At 37.0% G+C, this 14,532-nt stretch overlaps 3 protein-coding genes across 3 annotated transcripts; 1 reads left to right on the forward strand and 2 right to left on the reverse strand.

Annotated features, from left to right (window-relative positions):
• Positions 1-2,114, reverse strand: B0H65DRAFT_41762 (Arb2 domain-containing protein). Its single transcript, XM_062824100.1, has 4 exons — positions 1,921-2,114; positions 1,741-1,856; positions 991-1,670; positions 1-917 (listed from the first exon to the last, which is right to left on the reverse strand). The coding sequence occupies exons 1-4, from the start codon at positions 1,986-1,988 to the stop codon at positions 405-407; spliced, it is 1,377 nt and encodes a 458-aa protein (XP_062686642.1). The 5' UTR covers positions 1,989-2,114; the 3' UTR covers positions 1-404.
• A 1,343-nt stretch (positions 2,115-3,457) lies between these two features.
• B0H65DRAFT_415332 (mitochondrial 37S ribosomal protein MRP2) lies at positions 3,458-3,999 on the forward strand (the record flags this gene model as incomplete). The annotated part of the gene is made up of 3 exons (XM_062823979.1): positions 3,458-3,564; positions 3,644-3,815; positions 3,937-3,999. 3 exons carry the CDS (start codon positions 3,458-3,460, stop codon positions 3,997-3,999), a joined length of 342 nt encoding a protein of 113 aa, XP_062686643.1.
• Positions 4,000-4,436: 437 nt separating this feature from the next.
• Positions 4,437-5,958, reverse strand: B0H65DRAFT_41808 (lipoic acid synthetase mitochondrial precursor). The gene is made up of 2 exons (XM_062824123.1): positions 4,853-5,958; positions 4,437-4,791 (listed from the first exon to the last, which is right to left on the reverse strand). The coding sequence occupies exons 1-2, from the start codon at positions 5,847-5,849 to the stop codon at positions 4,496-4,498; spliced, it is 1,293 nt and encodes a 430-aa protein (XP_062686644.1). The 5' UTR covers positions 5,850-5,958; the 3' UTR covers positions 4,437-4,495.
• Positions 5,959-14,532: the final 8,574 nt, after the last annotated feature.

Genomic DNA, 14,532 nt, shown 5'->3' on the forward strand with positions numbered 1-14,532 from the left:
ACAGCTAGGAGATTATCGATGTGATTCATGATATCTATCGACTTGAAATTTCCGAAAACACCTCAGGCTAGTTGTGAAACAGCACCGGATGGCCTTGACTAAACCACTCTAGACTAACTCTAGAAATATCGGAAATCCTGGAGAGCTCAAGATCACGTCCCCGTCTGTTTGACTCGAAGATTGGCCTCTTCCTTTCACTATTTGCAGACTATTATGTGTAGGAGATCGCGCCGACATGGATGGGAGGAGGGCACTCCAAGCCTAGATGCACTTCCCGTTCCGTACCTGTGTGATCATCCCCGTCTCACTTATCCTCGTAACTGGGAAGATAGCACCCACCCCAACCCTTTGACCGAGTCGGTCCTACGCGAGAAACCACCAGCCTTGGTTTCCTAGGATTTCTCTTAGATCTCCTCCTCAGAGTCAGCATTGCCATCCGCCATCCTTTCTCTCTTGGACATCTCCTTGGCCAACTCCTCGTCGATACCCTCGGGTTCATCCTTAGAAGGAGGCTGGACGTCTCTCTGAACTCTGACTTTGACCTTCTTGGCCACCTGTTCATCATCGTCCCTTTTGTCTCCGTCTTCCTTGTGCTTCTCCTTCAACTCCTCAGTCTCCTCCTTGGACTCATCGTCGTCCTTATCCCATCCTGGCCATTTACCGTCATCCTCCTCTTCCTCGGGGAAGATGTGAACCCTCTCATTGACGTAATCCTTATCCATAGCGACCTCCTGCAGCCACTTCAGAACTGCTGAGCCGGCCTCGATGAGCACGAGCTCCATGATGAAGGCGTCGGGGCCGACACTGTAGGTAGGGCAGCCGTAGCCGACGTAGCCGGTGACGGCGCGGCTACCGCCATCCGGGCCGGCGATAAGGGTGTCGAGGGGATCCTGGTTCATGATGTAGGCGCGTCCACGCTGTTTGTAAGGGTACTTGTTAGCTGGGTGATTGCTACTTGATCGTGGGCTTGGAAGGAGAAGAACAACTTACCTGATCCACGAACTTTTTGAAGCCCTGGCAGTTTGCCTCACGCATATCGTAAAAGCCACCCAGCACAACGAGAGCGTTCAGCCTGTGTCCGATCTTCGCCCAGACATCGTCATTGTCGAGGTACTGCTCCACCTCATCCGCCATGTCACCGAGCGCGATGACATCGATCTTGGCCTTCTCACTAACGAACTGCGGCACCACCTTCTCAAAGATATACTTGACATGCTCCGTCGGATTGGCATTCTCCGGAATGGTATTCCTCTCCGGATCGTGGTGCCAACCCCAGTGAACCAGACTGCTACCCGGAATCTGGTGACGAGCAAACTCACTCAGCCCTTTCTTCCCCTCAGGCCACCACCAGAGGTTGCCAGGGTTGGCGAGGATGATGCCGGGCGCAGCGTCGTCGGTGGCGGAAGACTTCTGCTGCTTGAGAGCCTTGACCATGTTCATCATCGAGCCCTTGTTGAGACCGCCCAATCCGCTGGCCACACGGTGCGCCAGAATGCCAAAGTCCTGGCCGGACTGGCCGAAGATGATCACGACGCGCGACTTGGTGGAGAGATCCTCGCTGAGACGGATCTTGACATGACGCTCATCCTCGCTGGCAACGCCGAGCGGGAGGAGGGCCTTCTTCAGGCCTTCGGCTTCGAGGCGTGAGTCGATGATCTGTTTGACTACCTCTGTTGGATTTCGATATTTTTGTCAGTATCAGCTCAGATGGTTGTCAGAAATGGAGCGTTCATAACATACCGTTGAAGGCGAAGCGCTGACAGTCGTTGTACCTCACGTTCTTGGTCGAGAAGTACTTGAAGTAGAAGTCGGGGTCTTGCCAGTAGCGAACTTCATCTTCCTCGTTGATGAAGTATCTATGCGCACACGATATGTTAGAATGATCGTCCTGTTGAGGATAACTTGGTTGATATCACGAACCCGAGCTCCTTGAGGTCTGGGGTGAACTTTGGTTCAGCTGGAAGGCCTGACCAACGGCGACGAAACATCTTTTCTGCTTGGAGGTCGTTGAGTGTCCTGGTTGGGTTGCCGTTGATCAAGTTGGTTGGTTGTAAGCGTGAGGAAGGAAAGAACGTGAACCGCGTCGAGGGGTATTTGAATCCTCGTTACTTGGAGGTTCGCGAAGAAACTCGAAGGCTGCCGAACCGGTCTGAAGATGAGACGGAAGGAGCCCAACAGTTGTTCTTTCATTCACAGGGAAGAGCGAGAATGGCGAGATTGGAGAACGGGATGGGATGATACTAACGAGTGAAAATGAGAAGGTAAACACTCAACTGCTTCAGATGGATGGTTAAACTGCTGTGACATTGTAGCTGTAAGATCGATAGATGTCGACATGCGGTACTGGTTCCAGTTCTCATCCAGACCTGCCTCATCCCATCACCGATATAAGACGTGCTTGACAAACATGACCATGTTAACAGGCAACCAAACTCAAGCTGACAGCCGCTCCAACGAGGAAGTGTTTTCTTGACAAAATCAAGGTTGCGCAAACGTGAGCAATCGCCGGTTATGAGAACTGACGGAACGAATGGATAACACGAGACTTCAACGAACATCAGAGATCGAAGGCGTGGTGAATGAAGTCGTCGAACATACGAAGTGTTGGTGGTGGACGTGGTTGTCATGCGAACAGCACAGCACGCATCAACTTCCGCGTCTCGTCGACAGCGTCGTCTGTGTGGTTAAGACCAACGCCTCTCATTTCGCAAAGCCAACATTCTGCTACCAGAGTACGCGCCAAAAGCACCATCCAAAAAACCAAGCCAGAAACGACAACCTTCTTCCTCACACCCCAAGCACGTAGCCCAGGGTTGTAACGAAAAAGTCGTGAGCACAAACAAGTAGTAGTTCGCGTCGCCTGGAGGCAGTGTGATACCAGGGACACAGTGGTCAGTATCCATAGGCAAGCCCAGAGGGATACCGACCGAGTTGCAAAAATTAGAATAATCACGATTCTACTCCGTAGAGCAGTTTCAGAGATTAAACTGAAAAGAACAGATACTACACTTGATCTAAGCCAAAAGGCAAAGAGAGCTAAAGAAGAAAAAGAGAAAAAAAACCAGATAAAAATTGGGAGGGGGGGACGGTGTTAAATAGGTGTTTAGGAGTGGCCTGTGCACGAGTGCAAGCTGGAGAATTTGGGTGGAGCCCTGCTGGAGAGTGGCAGTCAGTTGGTTTGCGACTGGCAGACCTGTCAATGCTCATTGCCAACCTGCGAGAAAAATGACACCGCCCGGCAGCATTCTGCGGTTTCGCGCGCGGCGGGCTGGACGGCAAGCGCACAGGCCACTGGCCCGCCGTGGGGCGCCGGGAGAGTGACTGCGGCTCGCTAGGGCGACGACGCCGGAAGGAAAGCAACCGCCTGTGATAGTATCGAATTCGCGCCTCGATCGGTATCGACGTCGTCTACATCCGACCCAACCCGCCAGTCCACCTCACCACCAAAACCGCCAAAATGTCCATGTTCCGTGCCAAGAAGCTCGACCTCGGGTGCTTCACCAACGTCCGGGTCCTTCGTGATCACTCCAAGCGCAAGGCCTTTTTGGAGGCCGAGCCGGAGAGGTACCTACATCTCCATCCCTCGCTCCTCTTGCTCGCGACTTCGACGACAACAGATGATCTAACGACTCCTCTGTATTAGACAAGCCCTGCGCTACGCCATCCGCAACACCACCCTCCCTGCCCGTACCAGGGCCGTCGCCCAGCTCCAGCTCACCCAAATGCACGCCTACACCAGGCCGACGCAGATCCGGAACCGCTGTATCCTCGGTGGAAAGAGTCGAGGTATCTTGAGGGACTTCAAGATGACAAGAGTATGTCCGCTATCGAACGTCCTAAACGGAGGGGTGATGGGCTACGAGTTGAGCTCCAGATTGGAATGGGGGAAACCTTGCAGAGGCACGCGGCTTGCTAACATTGTTGGATCGCAAACAGTACAATTTCCGTATGAACGCCCTGATGGGTAACATTCCGGGTGTCAAGAAGGCCTCTTGGTAAAAGAGAGCATGGCTACAAGGAACCCAGAGGTTTGTTGTGGTGGAGATGGTATCGGTACGCCCAGAGGCGAATAAACTCTTTTCAAAACCCAGATGGGCTCGGGTTCGTCGTGTTGGTCAGAAAGTGCTACGCAGGGTTGAGAGACACCCGTGTGAGTGACCACACGATGAAGAGTGCTTCAAAGCTTTTTAGTGGGCAGAGGAGTTTGTATGATGCATCCTCCTGGACTGGGGATCTCTCTCCCGATGCCCGCTGTGTACTACTGTTGTTACAATATTATACTCAGACACAGCAAATGAATGAATGTCTTTTTCAAGTTAACCGAAAGAACGATTCTCCCAAACGCCAAAGCGCATGCGACCCCCAAGGTGCCAAATAACCAATCCGTCATGAGTCTATATGTTATTATACCCGCCATGGGATAGCTGTGAAAGCGCTAAATCCCAATTATAAATGTTGAAACACGCTCCAGAAACGACATCTAACACAAGCTGCCTTAAGCGGACTTGGCGCTAGTCGCCTCCTCGGCGGCAACCGCCTGACCGAGGGCCTCAGAGACAGCCTTCTCGCCGGAACGCTTCCTCAAGACGTTCTCGATGAAAGCCTCACCAGCCTTGTACGAGGAACGAACCAAAGGACCGCTGGCGCAGTACAGGAAGCCCATGTCAAGAGCACGCTGCCTCCAGAGCTCGAACTCATCGGGAGTGATGTACTTCTCCACCGCGAGATGTCTCTTGGTTGGGCGCATGTACTGTCCGAAGGTAACGACATCAACATCGACCTTCCTCAGTTCTACAGAGCAACATTGTGGTTAGCATTGATCAAATGGGCAAGCGCAACTGATATGACTCACCCCTCAAAGCGTCCCAAAGCTCCTCCTCGGTCTCACCCAGACCAAGCATGATACTGGTCTTGGTGATAATGCCTTCCTTGCCCCGGACCTTCTTGACGTGTTCCAACACCTTCAAACTTTGACGAAATGTAGCACGGCGATCACGCACGTAAGGCGTCAAGTTCTCGACAGTCTCAACGTTATGCGCATACACATCCAGTCCACTCTCCGCCACAATCTTGACCATGTCCAAGTCACCCATAAAGTCACCGGTCAGAGCCTCAACGAGCAGAGTGGGCTTCTTCTGTTTGATCCGGCGAATCGTTTCCGCAAAGTGCCTGGCACCACCATCGGCCAGATCGTCACGGTCGACACTCGTCAGCACAACATAACCGAGACCCCAGCGGGCCAGAGCCTCAGCGGTGTTCTCGGGCTCGTGGGGATCCAGCGGGGGCGGCTTGCGGCTTGTCTTGACGCTGCAGAAGCGGCAGCCACGGGTGCAGGTGTCGCCCATGAGCATGATGGTGGCCGTCGCGGCGGCCTTGTTGGAGCCGCCCCAGCACTCGCCAATGTTGGGACATCTAGCCTCCTCGCATACTGTGTGAAGGTTGAGACCGCGCAGGTCGGCCTTGATCTTGGCAAATTCGGGGTTCGCGCCGGCACTCGGGATGGGCGTCTTGAGCCATTCGGGCAAGCGGGTGATGGTACGCTTCTTGCCGGCGGGTCCGACTTGGGCTGTGCGCAGGGTGTAGGCTTCGCTGGGTGCGAGAGGAGCAGCTGACGATTGGTTTGCGATGAAGTCGTCGAGGGAAGCGAGAGTGGTGTCCTTGAAGTAGGTCGGGCGCGGCTTAGTTGCGGGCGCGGATGCGGATGCGGCTGGCGATGACTCTTGCGATGTCGGCTGGCTGGCTGGAGCAGATGGGATGGTGGCGTATGACCGAGTCGACAGGGCGGCGGCGCGCGCAAAAGACCTCCGCAAAGGCGCCTGGAGACGCTGGATCGGGGCCGGTGAAGCCATGATGTACTATGATTCTTGGTGTTGAGCTTGCCGGAACCCTACCAGTCTTGAACTGCTGCAAACAAGCCGGGGGAGCTTGGGTGGCGGATGCGGATGATGGTGGATGACTGGGGGAGCAATGGAGACAAAAAGTTCGGCCCCCCCGGTGCACCGGCGCTTTGGAGCCTTTGGAGATTTTTAGTGGCCCACGCCGCCCATGTCCGGTTACGTAACGCCGATCATACCCGCCAGCTGCCGGGGCGCATGAGAAGGGGCACCGCGCTTGAACCGGCAAGACCGGGACCCCCATTCCTTGTGCTGGCGGCCATGACTCCATTTTGTGAACCCTTTTGAGTCCAGCAGTTCACCCCACGCACGTTCACCCCATGTTGTTTCTCGTGGAAGTCTGGAAGCAGCCGACTGACTGACTTGCAGATAATCTTCCCGATTTGTTTCAACATCTTCTAACACTAAACTGGGGGGTAGTGGTAAGGACGACTTGTATCACTATCTGTTTCCGCAAAAACACCGTCGAATCTGTATCTGGTTGACGGCATTCGCTTCGGCCAACAGCCCCGTCCCGGTCATTCGTCAAGTGGACCGGAGACTGGAGAGAAATGCCGTAACATCCGCATGCCGTGGATGCCTTTCCCGATGATGTCGGGCATCTTCGACCGTTGAGAATGAGGGGCCAGGTACGAGATATGTAATATCGTGAGGAATGTATATCTGATGGTCGATGAAACGAAGCTGCAACACAACCGACCCGACAAAGGAGAAGATGCCGTGCCAATGCGGTTAGGTGTAAACTCTACCCAGAGTCGGTGAAGTGTCGTAGTCAGGAGAACTCAGGGGAAAGACAGGCTCTTCACCGTGATATCGCCTAGCGAGCTCAACTTTACTTGACTCTCAGGTAGGTCTATGGACCGTAAGCCGATAGAAAGTCGAGTTTCTTCGAGATCTTTCCTGTGCATGTTGAAAATACCAAATTCGTAGCTAGTGCGGTTTCACGTGCGACTCTTCATGGACGAATAACCGACTTCTCACTGCACCCTAAACTTGGTGTGTTTATCCAGCACGTGACCCTGGGACCCATATAAAGGCTCAACCCGCAGAACATTCGTTTTAATTAGATTTATTTACAATACATCTACTTTTAGTACTTAATACTTTAACTCTTAATCTTACTACTTTAGTATATTTTATACCTTGTCTTTATGATTCAATTTATATTATTTTCAGAAATCGTACCCGGAAACTTTATTAATTAATTACTATTATTAAACCGTTAGTCATTTATTAGCTTCAAAATCTCGTTATCGAAAACCGCTACATTCAATACCATCGAAAGCCTTCGTAAACTACCCCGCGCTCGTACTTTATATTATCGGCCACGTCGGATTTCGTTATCAAATTTTAATTCCAGAATAATCTAACTTATTTATTCTAATTGAAGGTTGAAAATATTACTCCTACTTTAATACTAAATTACTTTAGAAGGGTTATATTAATATTAACTTTATTTTAAAATTGAAATTTATAATTAATATACTATTCCTACCTAATTATAATAATCTCTTTAATACACCCAAATTATTATATTTCCGCTACTAATTATAAAAAATTATTAATACGACTATTCTTCCCTAGTACTTATAACTAAATTAATAAATACGAATTACTTTTACTCCAATACGACTTTTAGAGGAAGAAGTATACTACTACTCCTACTTATATCCGGTTAATTATTAATAAGAATATATATTAATTATTTTATTTACGACTTTAGAAAGGAAAGTAGTAAATTTATTAATAGTAAATATATACTTTACTTATTATATTATAAATTCTAAATTCTAAATATTCCTACAAATATTTAAATAATTATCCCCCAATGGTTTTTATCTTTTTATTATCAATTTTTTAAATATTAATAATTAAAATTGAATTTTTTAATACTATTTTTAATTATATTTTATTTTACTTCTCTTTTACTTCTACTTTTAAATAATATATTATTATACCAATACTTTTCTCTCTTTCTTTAATTTATATCGTAAAATTCTATATACACTCCTATAAACGATTATTTATTACTAAAGTCTACTCTATTATTTAATAAATCTAACTTTATCCTAACTCACGCCTACCTACTCTCTTCAAACCGTTTAAATATTATTACAATTCGATTATCCCTTCTTTGCCTAACTAACTATCAATTTCGGTTAAATAAATTAATTAAATTAGGAGACCTATTTCTAATTCGACTACTACCAATATTTCCTTTTACTATATTATTTCGACTACTATTAATATTCCCTTTTATTATACTATTCCGACCTCTATTAATACCCTTACTTATACACTACTTACTATCCCCCTTATTAATTAAAATGATTATTCTAATAATACTTCAACCTCAACACTTCCCGGACTTATTTATGGCGAGAAAGTTCGATAGTAAAGAATTAACCTCCAAGTAGTTTTACCGTATCTATTAAGAATTTATTTGTATAGGATATATTAGTACTACTATACTTATTAATTAAATTTTAATAATTATTAGTATATTTTATATTAATAAAGTAATAATTTTTATTAATAGTAATTAGTAACTTATACCTATTTTTAAGCGAGCTAATTCTAAGACTACTACTAACAAAAATCGCTCAATTATAGAGAATATACTAAAATACTATTTTACTGCTAAATTAACCAACTTTTTAATATAATTTACTTATACCGACATATACGAATTTAAATAAGATTATAACGAACCTTTTATATTATATTATTCCCGTTATTTCAATTTCCTTACTTCTATAAATAAATATAATAATAATAACCCTACTTAATCCCTCGAATTATTCGAAGCTTATATTCTTCACGATATTATTAACTATTTTCTTTTTACATTCGTTAAATCTAATTTAAAATAAAAGGTTATTAAGAGGGGGCTTCTTATATATTTAATTTAGTAGAATATTCAGAAAAGGTTAAAACTTACTCCTATATTCTTAAATAAAAATAATAAATTCGAAATTAAACTATATAGAAATCTAGGATTATAATATTCGAATATTTAATTACTAAAATTATAAGTATTATTATTAAAGCCGTATTAATTCGGAATGTCCTAAATATTATTAATATATTAGTACCCTTTTAGAATAATAAATATAATTATATTCCTCCCAGTATATTAAAGGAGGGTTTTCCCGTATTAACATTAGTAGTAATTTAAGCTTTCGTTACTAAAAATTATATCCCTAATTTAATAGAATAGAAATTAACAAAATTGATAGATTTTAATTCTAGTTAGTCCTCAATTAAGATACTTATAGGATTAACTAAATTATTACCGACGAAATTATTAATTTTCGACCCTTCAACCTTTAAATACCCTTTAATTAATAAATTAAAAAAATTAACTATGGGCAAAATAATATATTTTAAATATGGCGAATATTATTCTCGTTACTGTTTAAAACTCTATTTATTTAAAAATTATATTAATCCCCCCTTTTTTACGTATAAATTATTTATATTAATAAAGAGGTTTAATAAATCTAAAGATAATTGATAAATGTAATTAAATAGAAATTAGAAGAATATTCTAATAATTAATTTAAATAATACTCTTTTCAGTACTTTAATTAAAAATTAAATAACTTTTATTATAAAAAGCTCCTTTAATTGTAAGGGAAATAATAATAACCTTATCGTCCTTAATGAAGTATTTTAGCTATTAATATAGGATATTATTATTAAATCCTACGAGATTGCTATTTAGTTTATTTATCTACTTCTTATTTAGTTTAATTACTTATTTCCTATTTAGCTTAATGTTTATCCACTCCCTAATTAGCCTGATGCTTAAAATGATACCGAGAGTATATAGAGTGATATTATCTACCCTACTCCGGTAATCAATTTATATTTTACTATATTCGAAATATTGGAAGGATTTTTAATTTAATTATTATTAGCCGAAGCGGTCGTTAATACTAGCAATAAATTCCTATTTTATACTATTATAAACATTTAGAAATTACTTATTCCCGAAGAGGAAAAAAAGTTTTTAATATTATATTTAATTAATATTTTTAAGTAGAGGAACAAATAGGAATTAAAACTTTCGGCCTAAATTCAATTAATATTAATCCTGTTTATAATAAATCTAGTATTTTTAAGAAAATGGTAACCTTCGCGATAGTAAAAATTCTCCGATATAATTAGAATTAATATAATAAGCGAGGACGAAAATTCGTTTTTAATTAATATTCTAATAAAAGTGATTTAAACCTGTCCTATCGCTACACTTAAATTAACAATTCTTTAATTAAATGGAAATTAAATAGTTTCTCTATTAAGAATTCCAATAAATAACGTCGAAATCGATAAGGGTAGCCTTTTAAAATTATTTTGATTCGCGGTAATAATTAAATCGGTATTAGAATTTTCTCTAAATACACTTAAACTAAGCCTTAAACTGTTAATAGAGAACTTTAATAAAGTAGATTTAAAACCTAAATTAAAATTAAAAATTATAATAATTTATAAGAAAGTATAATACTATATTACCTAATTACGTCTAATTAATAAATTAATTAGAAAACCCCCTTTGAATTATATTAAAATCCTTAATAATATTTAGTTTACTCTAAATTTAAATTTTATTAGATAGATTTAATCGAGCCGTAAAATAGTGAAAGCTATTAAATTTTATTATTCCCGTATTAATTTTCGTTATAAATGAAAAAAGGGGAAGAAAATTGCTAATACTACTATCGACTCTTATATTACTTAAGTAGTAATAATTGTAATTTATTAAATAGTTTTAATAAATTCGGAAAAACCCCTTCTTAATTAAAAGAAACGCCTTATTTAAATAATTTATAAAGTTAAATAAAATTATTATTTATTTCAATTTATTATATTGGTTAATATTTAAAGAGAGGATGGATTATAAAAATTATATATACTAAAGGAATTTATTTATATAGATTAAAGCTTAGATACTAACTTTATATCCAAAGCGTTCGCTTACTGGATAGGTATAACGATACAGCCCTTAGCTGAAATCGGATTTAAAAATCTATATATTTCGATTTTTAATAAAAGGAATATTCCTCTATACGGGTTTAGAAATATAATTATTTCGGTAGGAAATATTAATAGAATAGTTTAAATTGCAATTTATAAATTATTATTTAATAAGGATTACTGGATAATTTTAGGAACCCTATAATTATAGGATATTCGTATTAAATTTAATATTAGGAATAGTATTTTTTAAATTAGAAACGAAAATTAGGGCGATAAAGTAATTCAATTACCCGGCCAAATCCTTAATTAGTAGGAATGCTAAAAACAGTTTTAATTCTTATTAGTACTAAAGTTCTAAACTTCTAAATATTTAAACCTATCGGAGAATGTAAATTAAATTTTAGTAATAATTCTAGCGACGGGTATATAAACGATATATTGTACCTATTATATTCGGGCGTAGATTCCTAATTTAATTCCGAAAACGATTTTAATTTCAATAGTAAATTTAATACTAAATTGAATAATATTATTACCTTTAATAATTTAAAACCCAACGTAAATAAAATTATATATTAGAATAATACGAATAATAACCCAATCTAAGTTAATATAAATAATAAGCTAAATAATATTAAAGATAATACTATAAATAAATTAAAACATTAGATATATTTATTCGATTTTAGTAAATTAGAAAATTATATATACTTATATTCAGATTAATAAATATTGTTTTCGATTTTAATTTCAGATTTAATTATATTCGAAATATTAATCCCCTATTACTTATTTACTATTTAATAACGATTGGTTTTATTGCTTTACGCTTAGAATCGGATTTTCAAACCTAAGTATTAATAATTTTATATTATTAATATTCTTAAATACGTTAATGAATACCCTTACCCTTTAGAAAGTAATTTTAAAAATATATAATATACTTTACCCGGAAGATCTTCTGTAAATAAAATCCTTCCCGATATTATAAAGAATTATTTATTATAAGATCCTAATATTAAAAAAGTATATTTAATATTAAAGTAATAAAATAATTTAAAATATACGGAATTAAATTTAGTTCCTTAATTACTTTAAAAACGAAGATGAAAATTATAAAACTTTCTATATATATTATAATTTAAATATAAAATCCATAAGAGATATTCTTACAACGGACTTTACTATTTATAAAATATTCTTTAAAGAAGGCGTTAAACTTTAGAATTGTTTACAATATTATATATAGTTAATTAAGTAGAGATATTAGCTTAATAGACTAGTAATAGAAGGTATTAATTCGGGTATATTTAAACTTATAGTAGTAGCGAATAGTTGTTTATTAAAATAGTCCACCGAACCTAAGTTAGTAGTAAAATTAAATAATTCTATAGAATAGGATAAACTTCGTTTAATAATTAATTATAGTAGAGTTGGGGAGGATTTATTCAGTATAAATATTACTTTCTTTCGCGATATTTATAAATATTCATTAAATTCTAAGATTGGTTACTTATTAGTATTCGATTTAAAGTACGTATATTAATTAATTTAAGTATATAACAATAATTAATATATTTTTATTTTTAAGCCCTTAGGGTTTTTTTAATTTTCATCGATGAAGTTACTATAAGGATTATAAATATATAGTTTTATAATAATGAATACTATATTAATAGTATTAGGCCCGATCTTTAACTTAAATTTAGAACCCTCCTTATTAGTACCCTCCTCTCCCGATAGATTTGTTCTAATAAACTTTTATATAAATAATATATTTGTAATATATAAATCTTAGGATTAATAATGGTTATTTATTCGAAACTACTTTGTACCGCGTATTTCGTAGAAAATATTAAAATTATTATTTCTTAAATTAAATTTAGATTCGATAAAATTGTGGTAATAGGTATTATTTATGGTATTTAAGGTAGATGGAAAATTAAATTAAATAGAATAATTTTATTAAGAAGTTAGTTAGTACTTAAAATAAAGATTTAGGTACGATTATTTATAAGTATATTAGGTCTATTTCGTCGCTAGATTATAAATATTTCTAAAATAGCTAAATTATTAAATTGTTTAATAACAAACGTTCCCTAAAGGTAGAAAATAATAGAAGCCTTATTATTTTAATTATTAAGGGAAATAACAATTAAAAGCATTAAAATCTATCGTTATATATATAGTAAATTTATTGATATTTATATGGACGTATCCAAATTTATAGTAGGATGTGTAATTCTATAGAATTAAAGCTTATTAGAAAGTTTAATACCTTTATACTATAATTCGGTAGTATTAGGTTTAATATAACGAAATTATAATATATATAAATAGGAATTCTTTATAATTATGAATTTTCCTATTAGTACCGTTATTACTTTTATATAAATAGAAAATCTTTAATATTCTAAACGGACTATATATTTTTAATAACCTTTCTTCATCCTATAATAAAAGTAAAAAGTATTTATATTTAATGGATAACCGAATTTAAATTATTCAATATTATAATTTAATATATATTTAGCCATCGAAATATTATAACGGACGCCCTATCCTGGACTATCTTTAGTAATCCTAATTATGAAAGGGAAAGCTAAATGGAAAAAATAAGTAATATATTAATAGATAGAGAATAGATATAGAAGGATAGGAAAGGTAAGTATAAAGAATTATTAGTAAAATTAGTGAATAAAGATATTAAGGTTTAAATTAATTTTAATTTTGCGGAAATCGGTAGTATTATTAACGGATGGACGTAGAATAATAATAATGTAATATTAAGGAATTTTGAATTTAGTTTTAAGAAAATAGCAATTGTGAATTATCTTTCTACGAATATTTTTACTTCTAATAAGAAATTCTTATATTTAATACCCCCGTTGTATTTATTTAAACTTTTCTAATTTAATAACTTTATTTCTAAATTTAATTTGAGGGTGTACGTTATCCTGTTTAAATAAATAAAAGTTAAGGTAAAGGATTTATCCTTTATAAAAAAAATAATGCTTAGAATTGCCGTAGTATAATTAAATTGTAATATTCTCAATTTTAGGTAAGGAAGCCTCTAATAAATATAATCGTTGGAAAATGAAAAATAATACGAAATTTTTAAATTCTTTAATAATAACCTATACTGTCGGTATAATAGTAATTAGGTAAAATATCTATTTAGTAATTAAATTTTATAAACTTTAAAAAAATATAAATAATTATAAAAGATATTTTAGCCTATTTATAATAAGGAAAAAGTTGATTTAATAAATTTAGTAGCCTTATATACTGAAAAATATTATAGACTATTTAAAAGGATATATAAAGTGTATTAAATATAATTCTTTACGATTAAAAATATTTCTCTAATCGATTAATATATTAATTCTCTTTTAAATTATTAGTATAAATTATATTAGTCTATTCCTAAAATTAAAATTTAGTTTTAAATATATTTTATTATTATTAATTATTTGTTTCGATATGATTAGGCCTTCCTAGTAAAATCTACGAATGTAAAGGAGACGATCGAAAATGTAGACCGATAATTGAATTAAATTGGAATCCTTCTAAGTACTTTTTATTTTGACCCAGGATCGGCGTTTACTTCGAGGAAATTCGTTAAAGTAATAAAATATCGAAGGATTAGCGCTAT

This window comes from Neurospora tetraspora (genome assembly GCF_033439725.1).
Source record: "Neurospora tetraspora strain CBS 560.94 chromosome Unknown B0H65scaffold_1, whole genome shotgun sequence".
NCBI classification, from domain to species: domain Eukaryota; kingdom Fungi; phylum Ascomycota; class Sordariomycetes; order Sordariales; family Sordariaceae; genus Neurospora; species Neurospora tetraspora.